This window comes from Lissotriton vulgaris, chromosome 1_1, assembly GCF_964263255.1.
Source record: "Lissotriton vulgaris chromosome 1_1, aLisVul1.2, whole genome shotgun sequence".
NCBI classification, from domain to species: domain Eukaryota; kingdom Metazoa; phylum Chordata; class Amphibia; order Caudata; family Salamandridae; genus Lissotriton; species Lissotriton vulgaris.
Genome location: NC_141685.1, coordinates 1,882,668,559 through 1,882,693,401, shown reverse-complemented (window position 1 = coordinate 1,882,693,401; position 24,843 = coordinate 1,882,668,559). Strand labels below are relative to the sequence as shown.

At 42.4% G+C, this 24,843-nt stretch overlaps 1 protein-coding gene across 1 annotated transcript in view; it reads left to right on the top strand.

The window, feature by feature from the left end:
* ANKRD26 (ankyrin repeat domain 26) overlaps positions 1 to 24,843 on the top strand; it is a 969,942-nt gene that overhangs the window by 368,157 nt on the left and 576,942 nt on the right. The window contains exon 19 of the mRNA XM_086919420.1: positions 16,785 to 16,861. Coding sequence (XP_086775546.1) covers positions 16,785 to 16,861 — 77 coding nt within the window. The remainder of the gene's footprint in view (positions 1 to 16,784; positions 16,862 to 24,843) is intronic.

Below are 24,843 nucleotides of genomic sequence, written 5' to 3'. Positions count from 1 at the left end.
CACAATTTTAGAGACTGCAGCTACCCTCGTGACTTATAGAGGGAGTGTCCTTCAAAAAGCCACCTGATGAGATTACCCTCCAAGAAGTCTCTCTCCAAGTGATAGCTTATGCCAAAGTAAGAATGTGTTGAATTGGATTGTCTCCCGATATTATCGTGGGTGGGCATATGTCCTGGCATAATTGGAATATACTTGACTAAACCTTGTTGACAAAGAGACCAGAGGCTGTCCAAAAGACGTTCAAGGTCTCCGTGATGGTGACCAGACACAGTTGGGGGCCCTACAGATAGAAGAGGACATTGTTCCCATATAGCAAGAGTGTATGGGGTGTGTGGTTGAATAGCAGAAGTGGTATTTTCATACCACAAAGTGGAATTTGAAGTTATCAGTATGCATCCTACCATAATTTCCTAATTGTTTAGTGCATTATGATTCATCCCAGAATTTAATACAATAATTCATGAATGCCATATGACAAGCCAAGTAGAACAGATACTTTACCTGCTGTATCTTCAATTTGAAAGATTTGTGTATCCATATGGGATAACTGGCAACGTAAGGCTGTTATAATGGATGCTAAAGAGTTTGTCATTGAGAAAGTCTCTGACAATAGCAAGCCATCTCTACTGGGAAATGGCAACACACTTGCCAATAAAGATACTGTAAGTAAAACAATATGAGTGTCTGTAAATGGCATTTCACCTGCATATCAATGGTTGCTTCTGGAGCTTAGCCCATACAGAAGGACACCCCATTAACCACAGTCCTGCATAATTAAAGTTTGTGTTAAGCGGCCCACGTCATAATTTAGATTTGCTCCACCCACCCCAACATCCTTCAAGCTAGATGTTGATTATAACTGCAGTAGCAAATGTGGTACAAAACTCATCTGTTGGTACATTAGCAGCTCCTTCCAATTAACTAATTGTTGACACAGTCTTAGAATCAGATCAGTTACTTCAGAGTCAATTGATTGGACTTATCACATGTTTCATGTGTGGGTATTGACAATAAAAATACCAAAAACAGACCTTTTGCTTACAATAAACATACTTTTGCTTCAGACTTCATCTATCAAGTCTTGGCTCAGCCAGTGGAGTATTCATCTCTCACCGAAAGATGTTAGCTGTGTACGTGTGTCTTTACGCTTGCCCTTGAGTAATTGAATTAAACAACAGGAGGAGCTACTTTAATATTATAACGTTTCTGTCTGCTTCTGGTTACCTCATGTGTATCCAGCTCTGTTCCTCCAGTCTTAGTCCCTCCTAACCCTAGGTGATGCTTGTTCCCTGCCCCGTACCCTCGCATATCTCCCTCCTGCGCGGTCTTACCTTGTGCCCTCATTGTCTTACCCTACCCAGAACCTCACCCACTTCCATTGCTCCCATCTTTTCTCCCAGGTATTTTTATTTCATTTGGAAGAAATGACACGCATGTTATATTGAAGTCTCCCTTGAATAATATTCCTTCTTACGTTTCTATTCAAAAAAGATGATCTGGGGCTGTATTATGTATATGGCGCACTTTCCCTATTTGCGCCATGGTGTACCTTTCAAAAGGTGCGCCGTGTGCAAATGGGGACAGTGCACCCTATCAGAAAGAATGGGTTGCCCACAAGGCAGCTGCAAACTTGTGCTGCCCTTGGGGCCGAGAATTCAAGTGAAATTCAGAGCACCTGCTTTAAAAGTGCTCCAAAGTTCACAGTGCAAACCACATACCGTCTGCAATTTAAAGAGATCCCCTTTCAGGCAGGTACATTGAGTGACTGCACCCACCTGCAGTGGAATGTCTGGGAGGTGCAAAGGCCACCACTTCTCTCCTCTATATGGCTGGCTTTAGAAGGCGCACTGAAAGTGCACTACATTATTGTGGCACACTTTCAGTGCGTTTCCCGCGGGCTTGTTTGCTGCTGCCTCTCATCCATAATATGGCGCAGGCAAGAAGGCAAAGTGACTCTCCTTTGTACAGGGCCATGCCCCCATACGTTTGAGGGAAAGCCCTCTCATAGTAGCGCTGCCGCTACATGTGCACCAGCGCTATTAGCATTAAAGAAGAGTTGCATTGTGCCCAGGGGCTCGCAAAGCTGGTGCACATGACCATTTCGTCCCCGGGGCACAATGTATAATATGGCCTCAGGTGACAAGAGAGCCTTCATTATAGTCCTTCCTTTCTTTCTGTGTAAGAAACACAGTAAGGGATATAAGGAGGGCTGTCTTGCCATTCGACGTTTGTTTGAAATAGAAACAAAAACAGGAATGTTTTAAAGGTAAGGATGTCTTCTGTTTAATCTGAAGTGTCCTCCCCAGCCTGGGTACCCGCAAAGGACAACGCCTCCCATGGAGCTTATTAATACACGTCTTTATTCTTCTGCACGTAACTGTAAACTCAACATTATGAAGCAGCCTTCATTGCATTCCGCTCTAGCAGTTATGTCTTAGTTCTACTGAGTCCATCTGGAGCCAAAAGGGTGATATAATTTTTAATTGCAAGACACCACATCTTCCCCTCTGTTAAATAAAAACTTAAAATGTTTACAAAATATTTATGTAGATAGACATGTACATTCAAATCTCCTCAAGCAATCTTCTTGGCACTTTAATTGTTCAACCTGATCTTGTTCTAGGAAACTGGGTGGTGCCATCACCAATGTCCAGGATTTGTGTCAACAGTGTAGAAGCAAAAGCTGTTGCTGATGTTTCAGACCCAGTCTCTCTTTCAACTATTCGATCTGATGAACGATTGGTCAAGTGCCTGAAATTAGAAAAATCTTGGGAAATGGACTTCCCAGGGCACTGGGCAGTCGGGCATGCGCCCCTTATAGACTCCACTCGGAAAGGTTCTGCATCGAATCAGATTTTCTTTTCTGTATTTGTCGTACTAGCACTGGATCTCCTCTTTTAAAGACAATGTTCTTATAATGTTCTTGTCTTCTTTTGTAAGCATACACTTTCATCGTTTGTTTGTTTACTAAGTCCTTCTCATGAGTTGTCATCCTCAACTTTCTTTCCCTGATTGTTCCATTGAGGTAACTTGGTATTCATTGCTCTTCTGAACATCAAAGTCTCAGGACTATCACCTGTGGTTGAGTTGGATGTCAAATGAAAAGCTCTCAACAGTTTTCAAATTGAGCTTCTCAAGAGTAGCACACTGCACTTATTTCATTAGCGTACTCATAAAATGCTCAACTAGTCGGTTGGCTTGTGGCCACAGAGGTGTGCTCTTTTGATGCTTTATCTTTAAATGCCCCAAGAAATCTCTGAGCTCTCCAAGAAATCAATGCACTAACCCTACCTAAATGCTCAGCTGTAGTGAAATGTGCAGCGCATGATGATTTATCTTAAAATGCTCCAAGAAATCTCTCAGCTCTCGACTATTGATGCGGGTCATTGTCAGACTTCACCATGGCTGGAACACCGCATGTTGCAAAGATGCCATATAGTCTTTCAATGACTTGTTCTTGAGTTGTAGATGAAAGATCTTCAATTAGTGGAAATGGTGAGTAATCATCCATAATCACCAATATAGGATGTCCCTTGTCAAGTGGACCGAAAAAGTTAATGGCTATTCTCTCCCATGCATGCTATGGGAGTTCTGAAATGTTCAAGGAGTGGTGAATAGTTTTTGTAGAATGATTTAATTAAGGAAACCAAACTCCGTCTCGGACAGCTCGTTTTGTGGCAACAATTCCACAATGTCATCATGGGCTACCTCAATTATTTCCGGTCTCACATTCTCCAGAATCTGGATTCTAGACCCTGATAATAAAACCCCTTCCTGAGTTATGGACAGTTCATCCTTAACAATTTTGTACTTTTGATATTAACCATCACTGGTGAGCGGTCAAGTGTGTTGGTTCTATGATTTATGTGTAATTTTATCCTGCAGCTTTTAACATGTCGCAATTATTGCTTGTGGCAGTGATTATCTGCGCTAACAAAATAGCAGCTGGTGTGTTTGATGTTATAATGAAGTTAATATAGACCTCAGCCGTCTTGGATGGAGTGAGTACTGTGACCTTGTATAGACACTCTATAAAAGTAGCAAGCAAGGTACTGATCCTTCCCTTGATGATGCACAATGGCATACTCATACTCTTGTAACAGTAGTCCCCATCATTCAATGAGAGGAGGCATTCTTGGGATTTCCAGATATAGTTTGTAAGGCTTGATGATTAGTTACCATCGCAAAAGGTTTTCTGTACAAGAATACAAGTAAATTTTCACAAGCCTATACCACAGCTATGTTTTCTTTCTCAGGTTGTGAGTTAACCCTGTTTGTTTGAGACAAATATCTTCTTTCATATGCCACAATATGCCTTCAAGCATTCAGGTGTCCACTGTACTTTAAAAGGATAACGCCTAACCCAACTTGGCTAGTGTCAACAACAACCTCTGTATGAAGCTTCAGATTGAAATATGCCATTTCAGTAACGTTCTCAATGGCTTGTTTAATTTTCTTGAAACTGTTCTCACATTCGTGTGACCAATGAAATGAAATATTTTTTTTCATCAAGTCTCTCACGGAGCACTTACAGTGGCAAAGTCTTGCATGTATATCAAACAGTAACTAGCCTTGCCAAGAAATGAACGCACCATGGAATCATCTTGTGGGCATCAGCATTTGACAGAGTTAGTACTTTGGCAGGATCTGGTGTGAAACCCTAACCGGAAGAGATACAGCCAAAGAAGGTTAGCTTTGTCTTATGGAACTCGCACTTGTCTGCATTCATAGTCAAACCTGCTTTGGCAAGTAAATTACATTCTTGTGTAAAAGCTTTATCATGTTCTTTTTGTGTAGCTCTGAAAACCAATATGTCATCACTGTAATTGAACGCATTCATGACAGGCTGTACGACACGTAGAATTACATCTTGAAACAGTTCTGCAGCGGAAGAAACACCAAAGCTTATTCTGTTGTATCAAAACAGACCAACATTTCTAAAAAAGGTTGTAATGTACCTACAATCTTTTTCAAGTTGTAACTGATGATAACCTTTGTTTAAATTAAGATGAGAAAAGACTTTTTCACCATTTAATTTCTTTATCATGTCAGCAATGTGTGTGCCTGGCTGTTGTTCTCGTTCAATTGCTTTGTTAGCTTGATGCATGTTGGTGAATATGCTTGCAGCTCCTTCACTGTCCTTTTTGGGCACTACTACTATGGGTGTAACTCATGGTGTTGGACTAGTGGAACACTCAAAAATATCATGCTTAAGTAACAATTCAAGTTCTTTCTCAACAGCTTCTTGCAAATGAAAAGCAGGTGGTCTATGAGCAACAGAACCTACGCCCTCATTAATATGCAACTTCACTATCATAGTCTTAGGTTTTCTCAAACCATGAAATAACAAAGGGAACTGTCTTACTACTTGGTGGTGATCATTCATGTTGGTATTCTCAGAAATCAGTCCCATATTAGTGACTTCGGCTGAAACTGAGTAGACAAGCACTGGAATCTGTGCTTTGAAGCACATGGCTGCATGCTTGTACCTTTGGTTTTATTTTTCACTGTTGCTACAAAGGAATCTTGGCTTTTTAAGGGCGTCGATGTAGCCCATGTATACACTTTGGTTTTCGATTGCATAAGTTCCGGTAATGGAGATAATTCATTGTATTTCTCCCCAGGCATATTGTTTATTGAGGCACCACTGTCAATAATGAAAGGTATTGAACAACCATTTATTTTCAATGTTATCTTTCGACAATGTTTGAATGACTTTAGTATGTCGCTCGTTCGTTTACTGACATTTATCTTCACAATCGGCCAACCTAACATGCGCTCTTTTCTGAAGAAAACATCGACATGACGCAATTATTTTCTTCACTTTTACTTGATACTGATACAGAAGAACTTTTTGACAATGTTCTTAGAAGATGACTGACTTTGTTCATTGTCAAATAACTTAACTGATGATGCCACTTGACTTTGTGTGTGTACGTCACAAGTTTTTGGAACATTCTGTCTGCCATTTTGTCTTTGCGCCGGGACACACTTTCAGTTTCCTTGGCTTTTCAAACCATCGCAAAATGGTTCTCCTATCCACAACCTTTACATAGTTGCCCAAGAGCAGGTCATTTACCTTCGTGTGGAAACGAAAACCCACATCTAAAATACAACTTCTTTTAAATGTAGGCATCCCTGCGGATCCTTCAGTCTTATTGTTTTGGCTTACTTTTCATACTCATGGTAGATTCATTCTGGGCACCTCCGGCCTCTGTTTAAGCAGATTGTCTATCAGCAAACTCTTCGTTTCTGGCAGCCGTTAACACTCGCTCCAATCTAAGAGTTTCTCTCAGCATTCGTCTTCTGAATGAATCTAACAAACATCCATCAGTAACTCTCAGACGCTTAGCTTCTTCATCATTAAATTAATTGAACTTACAGTGTTTGATGAGTGTGTTGAGTCTCTCCCAAATTTATCAGTGGTTTCACCAGCTTTCTGTTGTTCCTGGTTTCAGATGTATCTTTTGTAATCAACATTTGGCATTGAATGAAACCTGAGATTCAGCACTTCTTCTGATAAGTGACTTAATCGGTTCACAGCATTCTCTTAGACGTCTTTCACACCATCACCAGCAAAATGTTTGAGATACGTGACCATCTTTTTGTTATCAGTCCCTCTGCATTATTGAAATCATCAAATGTCTCTATCCAAGCAGTCTATCTATCACTAGAATTTTGCTTTTTGGCAGTATTGTATTGTAGTGGTTTCAGGAAAGTGGCATTGTTGTAGCCATTTCTGGGAGTGGCCCACAATGAGGGTAGAAATCTCTTACCCGTTCATCTTGAACCTGTTCCTGTGAGCCGTTTCTAAGGCCTTGGGATGTGCTGGCCTCTGGATCCTTAATTACTTTTGAAATGACTGCCTCAGTCTTTGCCTCCATTCTCTCAGCCTTCCATAGCTCCGAAGATATCTTCGGTCATTTTGGAGTGTCATCATCTTAATAAGTACAACCTCTGCTACTTGGTCTGCGGCACCTGGCGCTGAGGTCATACCGGCTCACTTTACTCAGGTCGGTGGGTTAATAACTGCTTCATTCTTAGGTGTTTCTTTGGGCGCAGTTTGTCTTCACCACTTTCTAATTGAAACGTTATCTTGCACTTTGTGATTATCAATAGCTACTCTTTGAAAACCTGGTTGTATCTGCATTTAGCAGTCACGCTCCGGATTATACATTGCTGTATATTACGTAGCAGTGTGGTACCATCACATATTATCTGACCAGCAGTTCCTCGTTCATCAATACAGAGATTTCTTTGCAATTTTTTCAATAAATGTGTATTTCTTTACATCGGTTGGAGTTGCGATTCTTCACTTTGACTACAACAACAAGTGGCATGCACGAAGAGTTTGCTTGGACCACGGCAGCCTCTGGGAGAGCACTGTTGATCTTTGGGTTACTTAATACCTGACTTGTCGCCAGTTGTAGCGTCCTCCCCAGCCTGGGTACCCGCAAAGGACTACACCACACGGAGCTTAGTAATTCACCTTTTTATTCTTCTGCGTGTAACTGCGAACATTCTAAACCAGCCTTTAGTGTATTCCGCTGTAACACTTACGTCACAGTTCTACGGAGTCCATCTGAAGCCATCATTTCTAATTTGCAAGACACTCCATAATCACCCTTATGTTTCGTGTACTTCTGCTGTATGTTAAACCGTGAGCTTTTCGCTTTGTCGTTGCTGGCTAAACAGGAAATTGCAGCTGTTTGATTTAAGAAAAAATAGAATACGCTTTCTATAACAGAATTTAAATATTAATGAGAAAGAGCCAAAACAGATCATTTGAACAGGGAGCATGTCACACCTGCTCCTTCTGTTGACCGGCCAGATGGTACTGTAACATGCATTCCTCACTTTGCAGTATTGAGGCGCCACAGGCGTTTGTCACTGTACAGCTATATTTCTTACGGGTGGTTATGGTTCCAGGATTTGTCCTCTTTAGGCACCTTTCAATACATTGGTGCTACTTGATCCAAGGCTTACACCCGCTAGTTATCAGATGTCCCTCTCAGCTTCAACTGGCTCCATTGCCATTTGAAGAGTTCTTGTTCAGATTGGTCAACAATAATGGCAGCAGAGGATTAGATGAGTGGGGTTGGGTGCAGGGAGATGCTGTGAAAATGGTGGCTATTGTTTACAAACATTGGGGGTTCTTAATATGTTCCACCTGCCATGGCTGGCAGACAGCCTGACATATTAGTTTATGTCTAGGTTGAAGAAGCAAAACATATGTACTTCTAACACTAGTACTCCATCATGAATGGCTTCATTAAATTCATAAGCAATCCTTCCTTTTCTTTAAAAAACCAAACAGAATTAACGTAGAGTTAAGTTTGAATCCGACATTCTTTAGAATAGTGTCAAAATTAACTCATTGGCTAGATGCCATTTTGCTGCAGTCTGGATCAATGAGCTTTTTGGCTGTTGTAAAGAAAAACTGCAGTTTTCCTGTGTGAACCTATTGAAATATTGTATTTACAGAATGTGCTGCTTTAGATCACATACTGTACACCCTCCTGCTCTGTAATGCTGTAGTTGGAATAGAATATTATCAAAGACATGCTTTCAGTTTTGAGATGACTTAAAGTAGAGCCCCCTAAACCAGCAGTTCACCAGCAGTTGGACACAGAGTCCAACTCTGATATCTTTTTATATTTTTTTACTACTGCTGTGGGTTCGGTGATGTTGTCAAGTGCTCTGTGAATGATGAGCAAGAAGAAGACCTTGCTTTAGACCCATCCCCTCACCAGAACTACAGGCAGGCGAAGAATAGGATGATGCATGGAAAACCTATTGGGCTGATCCTCAAGATGAGGAAACATTAAACCTATCTCATGAAGACATCTCTGCCCAGTAATCCTTCCCTATAACATGCGTTTCTCTTAAGGGCTGCTTAACAAAATAATGTTCCTGTACAAGTTTAGGAACAGGGTGACGATTTCCTCATTAAAATACACAGTATACAGAACAACCAAACCAACATTTACAGATGTTCAAGACCATTCAAAACGGTACTAATAACTTATGAGACCTGGTTAGTGCAAGGGTGCTTATGCCTCCGGTGTGAACTAATTTCAAATTTGCCCTTTAAGATTCTCTCTTTAGCTGGTGTTCTCTTGTGGTGCATATCACTAGGACTAGCCAATTTATGCAGTGTACAGGAGACAATCCACCCATGGGAAAATAAAAAGATTAATGCGGCGCTTAAAGGCTGCAGGTAGGGCAGCAACACAATCTCATATTGCAGAATCATTAACTCTCTTCACATGCTTCCACAGGTAACAGTAGGAAGAAATGGAGGAACTGTTGCAGAATTGCTTGAACCACTCTGATCAGGGTACAGGAGATTGAGTAATAGGGAAAGATTATTTAAATTTGCCAGCATTTCTTGTTCTCTTGGATGTGGCAGATACAGCCTCGAGAAAAGTAAACCGAAATATCCTTGTCTGTTACACATGGTTAGATAGGGAGGAAAGAGTTTCTCGGCTACAACTGCTAGCCTATGGAACTCTCTGCTTACCAGTTTGAAGAAAGAATCCAGTCTCCCCAAATTTAGAAAAAGCCTAAAAACGCGGCTGTTTACAGTATAATTTCGCTCTACTGTTCCACTCAGTTCAGTATTTATCAAAGGCAGCGCCTGGACACCATTGGGTATATGTGGCACCTTATAAATTTCTCTTCATCATGGTTGCATTATTGTGGGTTTTTACCAGACGTCCATCAATACCTTATTGTCTTGCTTTTTTAATGAAAAACATAGGTCTTGTGTTGTTCAGATGCTAGAAAAAATAAAAAGCGATACCAGCGATGGTTTCGCTTACTCCTCGGTATGTGTGCAGTGAACTGGATACCTTCAAAAAATAAAAAAGCGCACTTACACAGCTAAGGCTGTGAGCGACCTCCAGTAGCAACAATATAGGTCCTCTATTCACAAACATACCGATCAGGCACAATGTCGCTCAGACAACTTGCTCTGGTTATACCAGCCACAGTATTCGTTTCAAATTGATAATCAGCTACAGTTAAATCCAGACATAACACCAGAGGAACGTTTGGTGAAAATCACTGTTCCATGGCCAGAGGTGCTAATTGAAGCAGAACTTCTGGTGCCAAGTAGTAACTTTCTGTACTGACCATGCGGCAACTGTCAGGGGTAGACTCCGGCATTATCTCCCCCAATTGCAGCACATACCCTCATGCTAGTCAGTCCTCACCACCATTAAGTACAGATATTGCCTACAGTTACATGCAGTTCCTCAAAATCACCACCACAACATCACACAGGCAACAATATATGTTCTGTTATTGTTGGGGGATTGGCAGCTTTACTGACCAAACGGGCAATGCAGACAGTACATCAGCAATGGCAATGGGTGTGTTCTCATTTCATATTTCTATTAAAGATGGACAAAACTATGCAACGTATCCTTGGTTTACCGCTACTCAGTTGGTACATCCCGTCCATCCATTTTAGAATGTCCACTCTTCAAGATGCCATTCCTATATTGCAGGAGGGAGTCTACATGGGTACACTCAACATCAATGAGGCCTACTTCTATATCCTAATGCATTCATTGCATTAACAGTTCCTAAGGTTGTGATAAATGGAATACAATACAGGCGCAAAGCTCTACCTTTTTGGGGTCTTCACATCCTTATGAGTAGTTACCAGATTTCCTGCCAGCCAAATGCAAGTCTTTCCTTACTTAAATAATTGGTTGTAAAAGGTGTTGACTCATCATCACTCTGCACTAGTTGGGCTTCACAATCAATGTAAAATATCCACTTGCATACTCAACAGATCCTAACCTTTGTACCGGCCATACTTTATTCAGTCACCTACTCAACAGAAGAAGAAGTGATGATGTTTCTGATATCGCTTCATGTTTACCAGGTGTCACATCCTCTAGGATGATAAAGAAAGTGTTGGGAATTATAATATCATACACTGCATTGGCACCAATTCTTAATTATACTGCATGTATCTGTTGTAAGAGTATTTAGCTAAATAAAGATCATAATACATTGGAGACTTGGAGACTAGGAGCATTACCAGTTGCAGTGGTGGAACAGGTCACACCTTTTACATGGCAGAATGTTTTTCAAACCGCAAACACATGACCTTCACCACAGATGCATCCCTCACAGTGTTGGAGGGCCCACATGCGCAGATTTACAATTCAGGGACTGTTGTCCCCTCAAAAGCATCTTCATCACATCAGTGTCTTGGAATTAAAGTCGGCCCAATTGGATCACAGAGTACTTAAAACTGCACAACAAGATGGTCTTGTTTCAGACAGACAATATGACCGCTGTGTACTACGTTCAGAACAGGGAAGCATGGATTACCTGCAACTGCGCACAGTGGCTCACAAATTTGACATTGGTTACACAAGCTTCATTTAAACGTGCTGGAAGTGTACTTTTCAATTTCCTTCTCAACCATTACTTTCACTGTTGAGCATCCCTATTGGTAGGCGTATTTTGCTCTTCAGCAAATGAAAGATGGTAAAGGTTTACATCAAGGTATTCGTATTCCCAGTCTCTAAACCAGGCACTGTGGATAAATGTCATCTTCATGCACATTAGCCCTGTTCCCAGGGATCCCATTCCTATTGCACAAAATGCACTAAGCACCACTGATGATCATTTTCAGCTCCGCGCATTGGCACATCAACCAGGGTACTTTCCTCTGTTTGCGATGTTCATACAGTAACACCATTCCCCGCCATTGTGCCTTAACTTGCCCAGTCAGCGTCAAGGCTAACTAGTTAATCCTAATCGCAAGCCCTTCACCCTAGCGATTTGACACCAGAAAGTAAGCAAACTCTGAAGTAAGTGAGAAATCCTACTTATATATAGCATGTTATACAGGTAAATGTACCTCTGCAAGATATTGTCTGCTATTGTTACACTTGTAGAAAGCTGGTTTAGCTTACTCCTCGGTATGTGTGCAGTGAACTGGATACCTTCGAAATAGAGAGCATCATTCTGTTCTTCATATTCCCATTACAAAGGCTTTTATTTAAGGGTTACAAAGGCTTATGTCTCCCAGAGCAGCTTCAGCTCCTACATGGAACCTCCAATGTAGTCCTCATCAGATTGATGGAATGCCTTTGGAGCACTCTAATCTTGTTATTCATTTCCTCTCTTGGAAAGTGGTGTAACTCCATCGCTTTTGTATGTAGAGTTAGCAAACGACATACAATTTCATACAAGTGCAAAAGATGATAGGACCTGATTTAGAGTTTGGCAAACGGTAAATCGTTGCAATTACGATGGAGTTCTCTCCCGCAAACTCTTGGCCTACCGATCCTATTCTGAGTTGGGCAGACTACTGGGATAAAATGTACTGTCTTGGTATAAACCTTTCTCTGACAGCCTGAGGGATCATAGGCCATCTGAAGTAAGCAATTGGACCATCCACCCTTTTCAGAGTGGGCATTCGGATGGTTTTTCTTTTTTTTTTTCTTACTGTCAGATACCGGCAGGAATGTATTAGTGGTGAGAGACAGTAAAAATAGGCCGTCTGTAAACTTTACGTTTTGCAGGTGGAGTACAGGCAGAGTGATGGACAAAGTCAACCACCACCCTGACAGCCTTTACTTCACCCTTCACCCTCTAAATCAGGCCTGTAATAGTTAGTAATGGCCATACATCCTCATTTGTTGCCAAATATGGACTCCCCTTTCTATTTCAGTCAATCTATTGAATTGCTGACCTCTTTCCCAGGCCCACAGTCTCTTGCTGAAAGGTCTTTGCACACTTTATATGTGTATATGTGAGAAGCAGTAGATGTTTTATGTAATTCACATATCTGCTATCGGGGTAATTGAACCATTTTGGGATCTTCTGTCAAATAGGTCCAGCGTGGTTTATAATTGTGTGCGCTCAGCTACGTAATGGTGAATGTCACTGCATGTTAAACATGGAGTACATGGTACTCATAATCAAGGAGAGACAATGGCTTTTGTAGGCAAAATCACATTATAATACATCTATAGAGCTACTTTGTCTTTACTTGACATTTTTTACTAAAAATCTATGGTGTGGCCGTTCACGCCCACCAATAAGCTTTGGTGGACCACATTATGATCAAAGATTTTTGTTCTAAGCAGTATCCTCTTACATTTACATGTCATCACCTTAAAAAGTTGTACTCTGCTTTTCAGTCTGTGGTCTGTCTGTAATGTACAGGAGCCCATGCTGCTAACTGAAAATATTACTTACCTGCAGCAATCAGTTTTTAGCTTGTGGCGCTGTAAATTCACAAAAGGTCTGCCTTCCCCCTGGATGCAAGAACGTATATTTACCTATTAGCAGTTTGTATCCCCATGTTGGGCTCTGTAATTTTATTTTACTAGCTTTGCAGCTCTACATAATCACTCACTATTGTGGGTGGGAGCCACAGTGCTGCCCACATCCTCCGCAGTTGTCAATTTAATGGCGAACAGATGTTACAGGAAAGTAGCCTTTTCACTATTGCTAATGGAAGCTCAGAAAATTAGTGGTAACGGGGTGAAGAAACAATGCCCTCAGAGAGTTGCTAAGGTTCTATTTCTGGTAAGTTGGCATTCTTCTTTTATGGATGACTACTTATTGTTGCCAAGCTAATGAGATGATCTTGCATATCTTGGAAAGATTGTGCTAAAATAATAGAGCTGTTGCACCATAAATGTGCCTATTGCCAATAAAAATAAGTTATTTTGATTTCCCTTCTTTGTAATAATGATTTGCTATAGTTTTCATTCTGAAATGAACTAATTAATAAAACATTTGATTTCTTATGTTTCCCTTATGACCACAAGAAGTTGGAATTAGAATTCTAAAATTCTGATTCATAGGTTCGACATACGAAAACCTGCCACTATGACATACTACATATGGAAATATACAACTAGTGGTTGCAGTATGCAATAGTCTGTGGAGTAATCTGTATTTGGGAAAATAGAAAACACACACTAAGTTGTAACGTGATCCGTAGTAAAAAAGATTCCTGAAGCCATTTTTCAGCTTTCCCCCCACTTCTCAATCAAGCTAAAAATGATGACGTATGCACATTGACTGTGGAAAACCCTTCAAAACTCCAATGTTCAGAGTGCATCAAATGATTCCACCTTAAAGAAAACTGTATCCATGTAGAGTATATGCATTTTAACCCAGACACTTTAGATTTTCCACATCTGGTGCTGCAAAAAACCTGGGTCATATTAAACACAGAAGGTAAGCTATTACCTCCTCTATTGTGCCCACTCACAGCAGCAACATCAAAAGAATTTAGACCACCAAACATTCAAAAGTATTATAAAAACATAGAATGCACAGCCTTCTTCCTTCTGGTTAAAGATGTGAACGAACAGAAATAATGGCATTCATCATCGATTCTCCGTCTGCTTCCAGATGAAAAGCAAACCCTCCAGAGCATCTTCTTGCTCCTCTGGCTACAGATCTTTTACGTTTGTACTGAAACAAAAAAGATAATTCTTTATGGGTAGTGAAAAGCTGGGACTGATTAATGTAGCATCTGTTTCTTTAATAAAATCAATGTTTTCTTTCCGCTAAGCTATGGACAATCTACATTTTATTTCAAGGCTAGAGGCTGACTTCATGTGTGTTTGAAGTCTTGAGCCCACGTACTCCACAGTTCTCTCCACAGGCTTTAAATAAAAAAATAAAATGTCTAACATTGAATCACTAGACCAATCTTCAAATCTTAAAATATTCTGCAAACCTCCACCCCCCCTAAAAGCCTGTGATGCATATTAACTTCCAACTGAATGTGCCCTAATAACCTAGTTTTAACTTTATACTTCTCTCCATTCTTTTACCAGTATAAAAAGTAATTCATTATGCAGCCTTATTGATTCTGCCCTCAGTTATTTTGCCTTTTTTCTCGCCTTATCTACCACATCTTCCATTACCAATAGTTCAATAATCGTGTTATGAGCTCTAAAATTGCCTGAAAGGTAAGTCTTTTAAAATTGGCAAATGCCTCACACACGCTAGTCCTTGAATGTTGTCAATATAACCAATATTTGACCTCCTATCAAAGGTTCAACTAGACTGAGAACCTGAAACGGCACCCTGACTTCATAAGTTGAACCGCCCAAACCTTAAAGATGGCTGCAATACGTGCTTAAAATGTATACGTTCACACATACCTATTCATGGAACTTGTGAGCACCGATCCCCACTAGAAACATTGAAGTTCTTCTAGAGTTTACCCTAGCACAACCCATCAGGACATTGCTCAACTTCAAAAAGAACTGTTGAAAACAGACCGAGTGCAGCACTGCTGCTCAAAAGGTAATAACAGTATGATACTCTTCTTGAACTATTATATGATAATACAAACTATCAGTGGCAGAAAAACAAAATAAAAACTCCTACAGAGTACATATAGATCAAACGTCCTTTGACAGTGCTTAGTTTGTAAAATAGTAAGTGCCAAGGACTTCTCGGAAGGCCACTGCAGCCTGCACCACCCATATCCTGCCAGCGCTGCCAATGGCAGTACTAGCATAACACCTAACCTTCACAGTCCTACAAGTGTGACAATTCAGACATGTTAAGGCTACACAAAGTTATAATGAGGGCATGAGAGGCTAGTATTATTCATTAGAATGTATATTGACTTAATAAACACGGTTGTTGTGCTCATCTCAAATGAACAATTCAGTGCCACCATGTGGTAGACTGACATTAGAGCCGGTGCTGACAATTAAGTGGCGGCTCCAAGCACCAGAATCCACTGGCACAAATGAAGCACTGGTTAAAGAATTAAGGGCCAGATGTAGGTGTCCAAATACCGGTCGGTAACGGCCGATTTTGGCCGTTACCGACCGGTATTTGGAGTTTCAGATGTAGGGGGCCTTAAAATTACTAATTGGGTAAATTTACCAATTCTGTAAATTACCGAATCTGTAAATTTACAGAATTGGTAATTTGTGATGTAGGTGGCACTGAAAACCTTCAGAATTCGTTATTTACCATCAAATACTATTTGATGGTAAATAACGAATTCCTGTGTACATGCATATCTGTGCATGTACACCTGTGCCATGTGACACACATACATGCCCTGAGGGCATGTATGTGTGTCACATGGCACACAAGCCTGAATCAGGGGTGCAACACCCTGTCCTCCTTGCCAATTCGGTAATTTTACCGATTCGGTAATTGCCATTGGTTCCTATGGGTCTCAAGGCCCATAGGAATCAATGGCAATTACCGAATCGGTAAATACCGATTCGGTAATTACCGAATGTTACAGATTTGTTAAATAATTCGGTAAAAATACCGATTTGTGAATACCGAATCGGTAAAATTCGGTATTTACATCGGGCCCTAAAATCTTTCTGCATTGTGCTTATAAAGATCTCAAGCAGTCAAATGGGATGACAGACCACCTACCTAACCTTTATGAGCAGCAACAACAAAAGAAGGGATAGCTGGGTGTTCTGTGTTTTTACGGTGCTTTGAAGTTCCTGCTGTGACTTGGAGAAATTATGGAGGTAATGCATTAGCTTAGCCTTCCCGCCTTGACATTCAATCTGTTTCATGGTTGAATCTCTATGCATACCTTTTCTGAATATATAGAATCCAAAGAAGAGTTATTTTCTAGGAAACAAAATGTAAGTGTAACTTATGATTCATAAAATGTTTATTTTTCCTGTGATTGTGCCCCTTTATTTAATAACCTTTTATTGTCGATTTGGTAGAATATGCTAAATTTGCACACTGCGTATATATGGGTAACATCCATGTATTTTAATCCACAGCTACTCTTAACATTTTATCATTAGAGGATACAAAGATCGCAGTTAATAATGGTGACAATGAAAATTCCCAACAAGAGGTGAGTTGAGATGAAGCAGCTCATTTATGATAAATGTTAACAGTGTCTTTACTTTCAGCTAGCATGTAAGTTTAATGACAGTTTTAATATCTTCATATAAAATGTTAGTCTTTATATTCTCATTGCTATTTTACATCTGTAATCTATTCAAAATAATGCATTTGAAACATTTCACGATATAAAAAGAAAAGCATTTAGAAAAACACAACTAATAAATGTCTAGCATCGGAAAATAACTTTTAAGGTAGTTTGGGGAATGCCACCAACCAGAAAATATTAAAGGAATACTTAATTAATGTACCAGACCTTAATATTTATTATACTGCTTTATTTTTGTATATATTTATTGATTAGGGAAAGACGAACAGTAGATTATGCTGAAACAGCTTCAAGCATTGGTGGATATTAAATTGACTTGCTGTTGACAAACAAAAAAAAATTACATTGACTTGCCAAATATATGAGATGGCTTTTGTGTTTTGTTAAGAGGTTTAGTAGTATATTTCTCTAAATTGTGAGCCCCAAAGAAGTAATGTTTGCTAAAATACATTTCATATAATATACCCAGAGAGTAATCATCTATCCTGATTTTCATTAAAAATATTTTGAAAAAATACTGACAATTGAGTTCTTTACATTCTGCTGAGTAATTAAGGGTGGACACACTGGGCTTTTTTCCTCTCATGTGAGTGGAAGAAAAGGAGACAGTTGAGCCCCATTGGGACATTTGCCTGAGGTCCATCTTGCTGTGTTTGAAATCCATCCTGGGCACGAGCAGCATGTTTCTGCAAAACTGATTGGCTCTGATCCACGATTGATTGTAGTGGACGCCTAAGAGAGAAATCGACAATGTATTAGCAGTAGATATGAATAACTTCATGAGCTTCTATGTCATATGTACGTATAGTAGGAACAAGGACTCTTATTGCATGAACTGACATTTTCTGCCTTAAAGAAGCAAAGTGGTACTTTACCTAAGGTAATGTCTTGTGTTTGTTTCTCAAAGGAAATATGGAAAGGTTTTCTCATGTGAGAACTTTCTTATTCAGGTGAATCAAAATTGCTTTTCGGAGATTTAAATAAAAACAGTGATGTAAAATAATAATCCGGTAAGTATAAATCCTCTGTTGATGTCAAATACCACCTTAAATAATATATTTCGGGACCATGGCAACTATCTAATTACCCCAGTATTGGAACTTTCATAGATTTCCATGCTTTGTATCATTCCCCGTCGTCGGAATGGGAGTCTCGGTAACAAAAATACCATAGCTGTAGGTACAAAAGACAAAGGAAAAAGGCCTAGGCCTCATTCCCTTTTGTAGCATATCACCCTCTTTGTGTAAAAGAGACCAAACTTTGGCATCAGCCAATCAGAAGTGCCTCACCCCTTAGAACCTTCCTGAAGGAACCTCAGAGCCTTAGATTTTCTACCGCACGTTGTGCTTAGGGAGTCTCCTGTGAGCTCTGCTCAACCTCTACTTTTCTAAGGAATTACTTTGGATATTTTCTTCAGAATCTTTTAGATTCTCTTCAGGATTTCTGAGTAACTTCCAGGATGAGTAAAATGGAGAAGAAAAAGGCCCTTTTCAAGCCTTGTTCCACCTGTGGCAAGAAAAGGCTTTTTGTGGAGGATAGGCACAAGGACTGCATCTATTGCCTCTATCCTGACCACCAGGCTGCTGACTGCAAGATCTGTCCCACCTTCTCAACCAAGACCCTCCGGGACCGTGAGGCTAGACTCTTGACATGGCTCCAGTAGCTGAAGTCCAGAAAAGATACTGTCTCTAGTGACAGTGAGGATGCAGCATCGATGTCTTCATCAAGAAGGTCAGTGAAGAGGGGTAGGGGTTCTCCTTCCCCTTCTATGGAAAGACCTTCTAAGGCCTCTAAAAAGACCCCCAGTGAGTCTGAGAGCCAGGGTCCCAGCAAATCTCCTCACAGAAGTGAAAAGGAGAAAGTGGGTCCTGTTACGCCTTCAAAAGGTCAGAAGACTACCTCAGCCTTCAAAAAACCTTCTTCTCAATCTTCTGAGAGGAGCTCTAAGTCCTCGATGACGTCGACGGCGGAGGTTCCGTCGACGAAAAAATCGGATTCGAGATTGTTATCGTCGACTGTGGCGTCGATGGGAGTTTCGTCGACGAAGGTACCGTCGACGGCAGGTGCGTCAACGTTGACGGAGATGGCGCCGACGACGAAGATGACGTCGACGACGAAGATTTCGCCGACGACGAAGGTGCCGACGACGAAGGTGCCGACGACGAAGGCGCCGACGACTAAGGCGCCGACGACGAAGGTTACAGTGTCACCAACGACGATGGTGACGACGTCGACGGTGGTGACGACGATGGCGTCGACGACAGTCTCGTCGACGAGGGCACCAACGACGACAACTCGGACAATGACGACGGCTAGTGTGCCCACAGTTTCCTCGTCGGCGACCCCGATCTCGACGACGCATGTACAACCGTCGACGACGGAACCGTCGACGATATTATCCTCTGAGAAAAGGATTACCATTTCTCTGACGAAAATCACGCCAGAGATGACTTCTCCGAGGAGTGTGTCCCCCCTTCTACCAACTATGCTATTACAAGAAGGGGAGTCAGAGGATGACGACCAGGACACTTTCAGTTATGCCAATAGTCCCTCCCAACTTCTGGTCAAGTGCCAGGAGACGGACTCTGAGGGTGAATACGTCCAAGAGGAGAGTGGTTATCATCAAACGGCCCAGTCACAACATCGTTCGGGCCAGGATATGGTGACGGTGCCATCTTCGTTTCTCCAAGACTTGCATAACATGCTGCAAGACTATAGATCTAGGGCGAATAGGCCACTTCATGTCCCGGCAGCATCAGCTACACCGGCAGTATTTTCGCCCTCACCAGTGACACCATCTTTACAGGCTCAAGTTTCACCTCCGCCTCAGACATCCTTCCAACAAGATTCCTCCGGGCTGCAGGAGGGCAATGATGATTCCTCGGATGAGGACTAGCGGTCGGATCATGACTCTGTTCCGAATACGGACTATGACGAGTATATCATTGAGAATCCTGCTTCACCAGTCCCAGATCCAGCGGATTCCCCGCCAGCGAACATTCGGGGTTTTCATCAGTTGATGGAGAGAGCGGCGGGCAGATTCAAATTGGCCATGCCTAAGGTTACTAGTGATTGTTTTCTATACGATTTCAAGGAGCCTTTTAGGAAATCGACAAGGTCCATCCCTATTGTGGATCATTTGTGGAAGGAGGGCCGTAAGGCCATGAAGAACCCGGCGACGGTGGTCCCTGTGCCACCGCGTCTGGACAAGAAATATAAGGCACCTGATGGGGGTCCCGCAGCCTTGACGGGTCATCCAAGACCAGATTCTGTTATCTCGCAGGCTGCGCAGAGAAAATCCCGTAACCCCTCTGCTCCCTTAACAGCTCCACCGGACAAAGAAGGGCGGAGATTGGACAATGCGGGGAAGAGGTTCTCTTCCATGGCGAGTTTACTAGTACGGGCCGCTAATGCTCTGGCGATCTTGGGGAGATATGACCGCCAGCTTAGGTGCAATATCGCCCTGTACATTGACCAGCTGCCTCCGGAGTCTACATCTGAGGCAAAGAAGATCCTGTAGGAGGGAGAAGCGACTTCAATGGAAATCATTGATTGTGCAATGGATATTGTAACCACATCGTTTCGATCCCTAGCTGGGGCGGCAGTCCTCCGCCGCCAAGGATGGCTCAAAGCGACTTGGTTCCGGCCTGAGATCCAGAACAAGGTCCTTGATCTGCCTTTTGATGGTGAGGCATTGTTTGGCAAAGTCATCGATGATACCCTTCAAGAAATTAAGAAGGATACGGAGACTGCCAGGTCCTTAGGGACCCTTCAATACCGCAAGTCTCCCTTTAAAGGAGCCAGAGGCAGAGGTGGTACCTATAGAGGGTCCTTCACACAACAGCGCTACTCCTCCACGGTCTCAGGTTCCCAACAATACCGACAACCCTATCAACAGCGTCAAGGCCAGTCGACGAACTACTCCAGACCTTACAATAAGGGAAAGCAGGCTGGACGAGGACGGGACTCGTCCAAGCGCCAATAGCGGCCTCCTGGCTCTTCCTACTGGACCCTACTTCTATAAATCATTAGTTGGAGGCAGGGTCACCAAATACCTTCAAAACTGGTCCAAAATAACATCGGACCGTTGGGTGCTCAACATCATTCGGAAAGGGCATACTTTGGAATTCACGCAAGTCCCTCCACCCAAGCCCCCGGCAGCCATTCCATCGAAACACCAGCGTCTCCTGCGGCTCGAAGTCCAACAAATGCTCCGGAAGGGAGCGATAGAGCCGGTTCCCTCAAACCAAGGGGGACAGGGATTTTATTCCAGGTTCTTCCTGGTGAGAAAAACGCAAGAAAAATGGCGCCCCATTTTAGACCTCAGGGAGCTAAACACCTATCTCATCTCCCTTTCTTTCCGGATGGTCTCTCTCCAGGACATCTTGAAGCTCATCAATCCGGGAGATTTCATGGCCACGCTCGATCTCGAGGATGCGTCTTTCCATGTTCCGATACACCCAGCACACAGAAGGTTTCTGCGATTCACAGTAGCCAAGAGCCTTTTTCAATTCAGGGTTTTACCCTTTGGACTCCGCTCAGCCCGAGAATTTTTACAAAGGTGCTGGCGCCAGTAGCAGCTTTCCTGCGAAGGAACCATTTCCAAGTCTTCCCCTACCTGGACGACTGGTTCCTGAAAGCTCCGTCCAGGGAGGCAGCGCTAGAGGCTGTTCAAGCTTGTACGAATCTGTTCCAGAATCTAGGCCTCACTCTAAACAACGAGAAGTCCTCTTTGGTCCCGTCAAGAAAGGCTCGCTTCCTGGGGGCCCTCTTGGATTCAAACCTCTCAGGAGCCTTCCCTACTCTGGAAAGGAGGGAAAAATTACAGACCTTGGCTCGGGACTTACGGGCAAGAAGGTGTCTTTCAGTACGCCGATACAAATCCCTACTGGGGGTGATTTCATCGTGAATTCCACTGATTCCCCATTGCAGACTCAGAATGCGTCCTCTGCAGGAAGAACTGGACAATCAGTGGCAACAGGTCCACGGTTCATTCGAGGACATAGTGACGGTCACTCCGAGGATGAAAGACGCGACCTTGTGGTGGACAGATCAAAGCAACTTGTCCCAAGGTTTATCCTTCGTAAGCGACCCGTCCCCACATGTAGTGACAACGGACGCGTCGTTGGAGGGTTGGGGAGCAGTGATGCAAGACCTACATGTCAGCGGGCATTGGTCGCCCCAGGATTAAAATCTCCACATCAACCTTTTAGAACTAAGAGCGATAAGACTGGCTCTGCAAGCTTTTCTTCCTCGCCTAGAAGGTTTGCAAGTGCTGATCAGGACGGACAACACCACGGCCATGCACTATGTGAACCAGGAAGGAGGAACCAGATCTTGTCCTTTGTCGCAAGAAGCTCAACAGATCTGGGAATGGGCAATCCTTCAGAGGATATCACTGAAGGCAGAACACTTACCAGGGATCCTAAACGAAAACGCCGACAGGCTGAGCAGGTCATCCTCAGTCAGCCACGAGTGGGAATTGAATCAGACAGTTTTGGAAGAGATCTTCAGCCAGTGGGGCAGACCGGAGATCGATCTCTTTGCCACTCCGACCAACAAGAAATGCCGGTCTTGCGCAAGCAGGCTTCACCATCAAGGTTCACTGGGAAGTGCGCTTTCGGTAGCATGGTCGAGGACATTTGTTTACGCTTTTCCTCCCATTCCTCTGATACCACGACTTATCAGGAAAATCAAGGTGGAGCTGTGCAGGATGATCCTAATAGCCCCGGCTTGGCCGAGGCAGTTCTGGTACACGGAGCTCCATCTGTTGTCGATAGCTCCTCCCGTTCCTTTGAGGATTCTGCCGGATCTTCTCATGATGTCCGATGGACAAATTTGGCACCCAGATCTACAGTCGTTACACCTGACTGCATGGCTCCTGAGCAGCGAGAGTTTATGAACCTGCCCTTATCAAAAGAGATTACGGAGGTTCTGTCCCAGGCAAGGGCTCCTTCAACGAACAGGACTTACCTCCTTATGTGGAAAAGATTTTGTTGCTGGTGTAAGAAAGAAAGCATTGATCCTTTCAATTCCAGGCCTCATCAGATCCTACCTTATCTGCTGTCCTTGGCTAAGTTGGGACTAGCCCATTCATCAATTAAGGTCCATTTGGCTGGTTTGTCAAGGTTCAGAAGGACAGAATTTGGGCATTCCTTGGGTCTTCCAGGATTATCAAGCAATTTCTTAAGGGCTTGTTCAGGGTCTATCCACCAATGCGACCGCCCCCTCCTACATGGCAGTTAAATCTAGTCCTTTCTCAACTCATGAAGGGTCCATTTGAACCAATCCATGGTTCTGACATGAAATATCTTTCGTGGAAATTGTCTCTCCTCCTTGCTCTCACGTCGGCTAGGCGTTTTGGAGAATTACAGGCTTTAACCATCCAAGAACCTTTCCTTCAATTCAAAAGAAACACTGTGATCATGAGAACTAATCCTAGGTTCGTGCCTAAGGTTCCCTCGGATTTCCACTTGAATGAACCGGTCATTCTGAAGGCGTTCTTTCCTCAACCTTCTACTCCAGCAGAAAGAGCATTGCATTCATTGGATGTGCAGCAATGCTTGAAATTCTATTTAGAACGTACTAAAGGTTTTCGAAAATCTTCACAATTATTTGTCGTCTTCGGAGGTCCTGGTAAGGGCCTTCCGCTATCCAAACAGGGTGTTTCAAGATGGATCACAAGTGCCATTCTACATTGTCACAAGGCTGCAGGAAAACCTCTAACTGGAAAGATCCGGGCACATTCCACGAGATCCGTGGCTTCTTCAACAGCCCTCTTCGCGGGGGTACAGATTAAAGACATTTGCAGAGCTGCTACCTGGAGCAGCGTTCAAACCTTTACCAAGCATTACTGCTTGGAATCCTTGCAACAAGATGATGCGGCAGTAGGACAGGCTGTCCTGAGGAACCTCTTCCACTGATGGTGAGCTTTCCTTTCTTTCCCACCTTCCGTCTTTCACATTTTGTATTTTATGTCATGTTGCCTAGTGCTATAATTTATGATGCAAAATGTGATTATCTTGCCAACTGCTTGCTACTATGATACAAAGCATGGGAATCTATGAAAGTTCCAATACTGGGGTAAGAAAAGAAGTTACTTACCTGTAACTTTAGTTCCCCAGTATTGGTAACTTTCATAGATTCCCATGCGCCCACCCGCCTCCCCGAGGAAAGCTCAGCCTACAACAGATATGGTGTCTAAGTACACAACGGCTACGAAAATCTGAGGCTCTGAGGTTCCTTCAGGAAGGTTCTAAGGGGTGAGGCACTTCTGATTGGCTGATGCCAAAGTTTGGTCTCTTTTACACAAAGAGGGTGATATGCTACAAAAGGGAATGAGGCCTAGGCCTTTTTCTTTTGTCTTTTGTACCTACAGCTATGGTATTTTTGTTACAGAGACTCCCATTCCGATGACGGGGAATGATACAAAGCATGGGAATCTATGAAAGTTACCAATACTGGGGAACTAAAGTTACAGGTAAGTAACTTGTTTTCTTCTCCCAACACACATATATAAATAAACATATCTCTTTCTGTATGTATGTCCTTTAAGTGGTAAATATGTTCTCTATGAAACAGCCCGGGAGGGCAGATAAACTTTCCCTTGGCCAAAACATTTGTTAACACTGCCTTTCATAGATTCAGGCCAATATCAGTCAATCAAGATTTTGTATAGTGCAACTACTCACCCGTGAAGGTCTCATGGCGCTATAGAGTATGGTAATTATTGCTCTTTATAAAATAATTGGATGTCATTAAAATAAATCAGCTTGTAAAATCCACCATTTTCATACTTGCGCTCAAATCTCCTCCTATACCTACTCATTGAAAACGCATTTTTTTTTAATTTTTACATTTTTGTGAATTGACAAAATAATAGA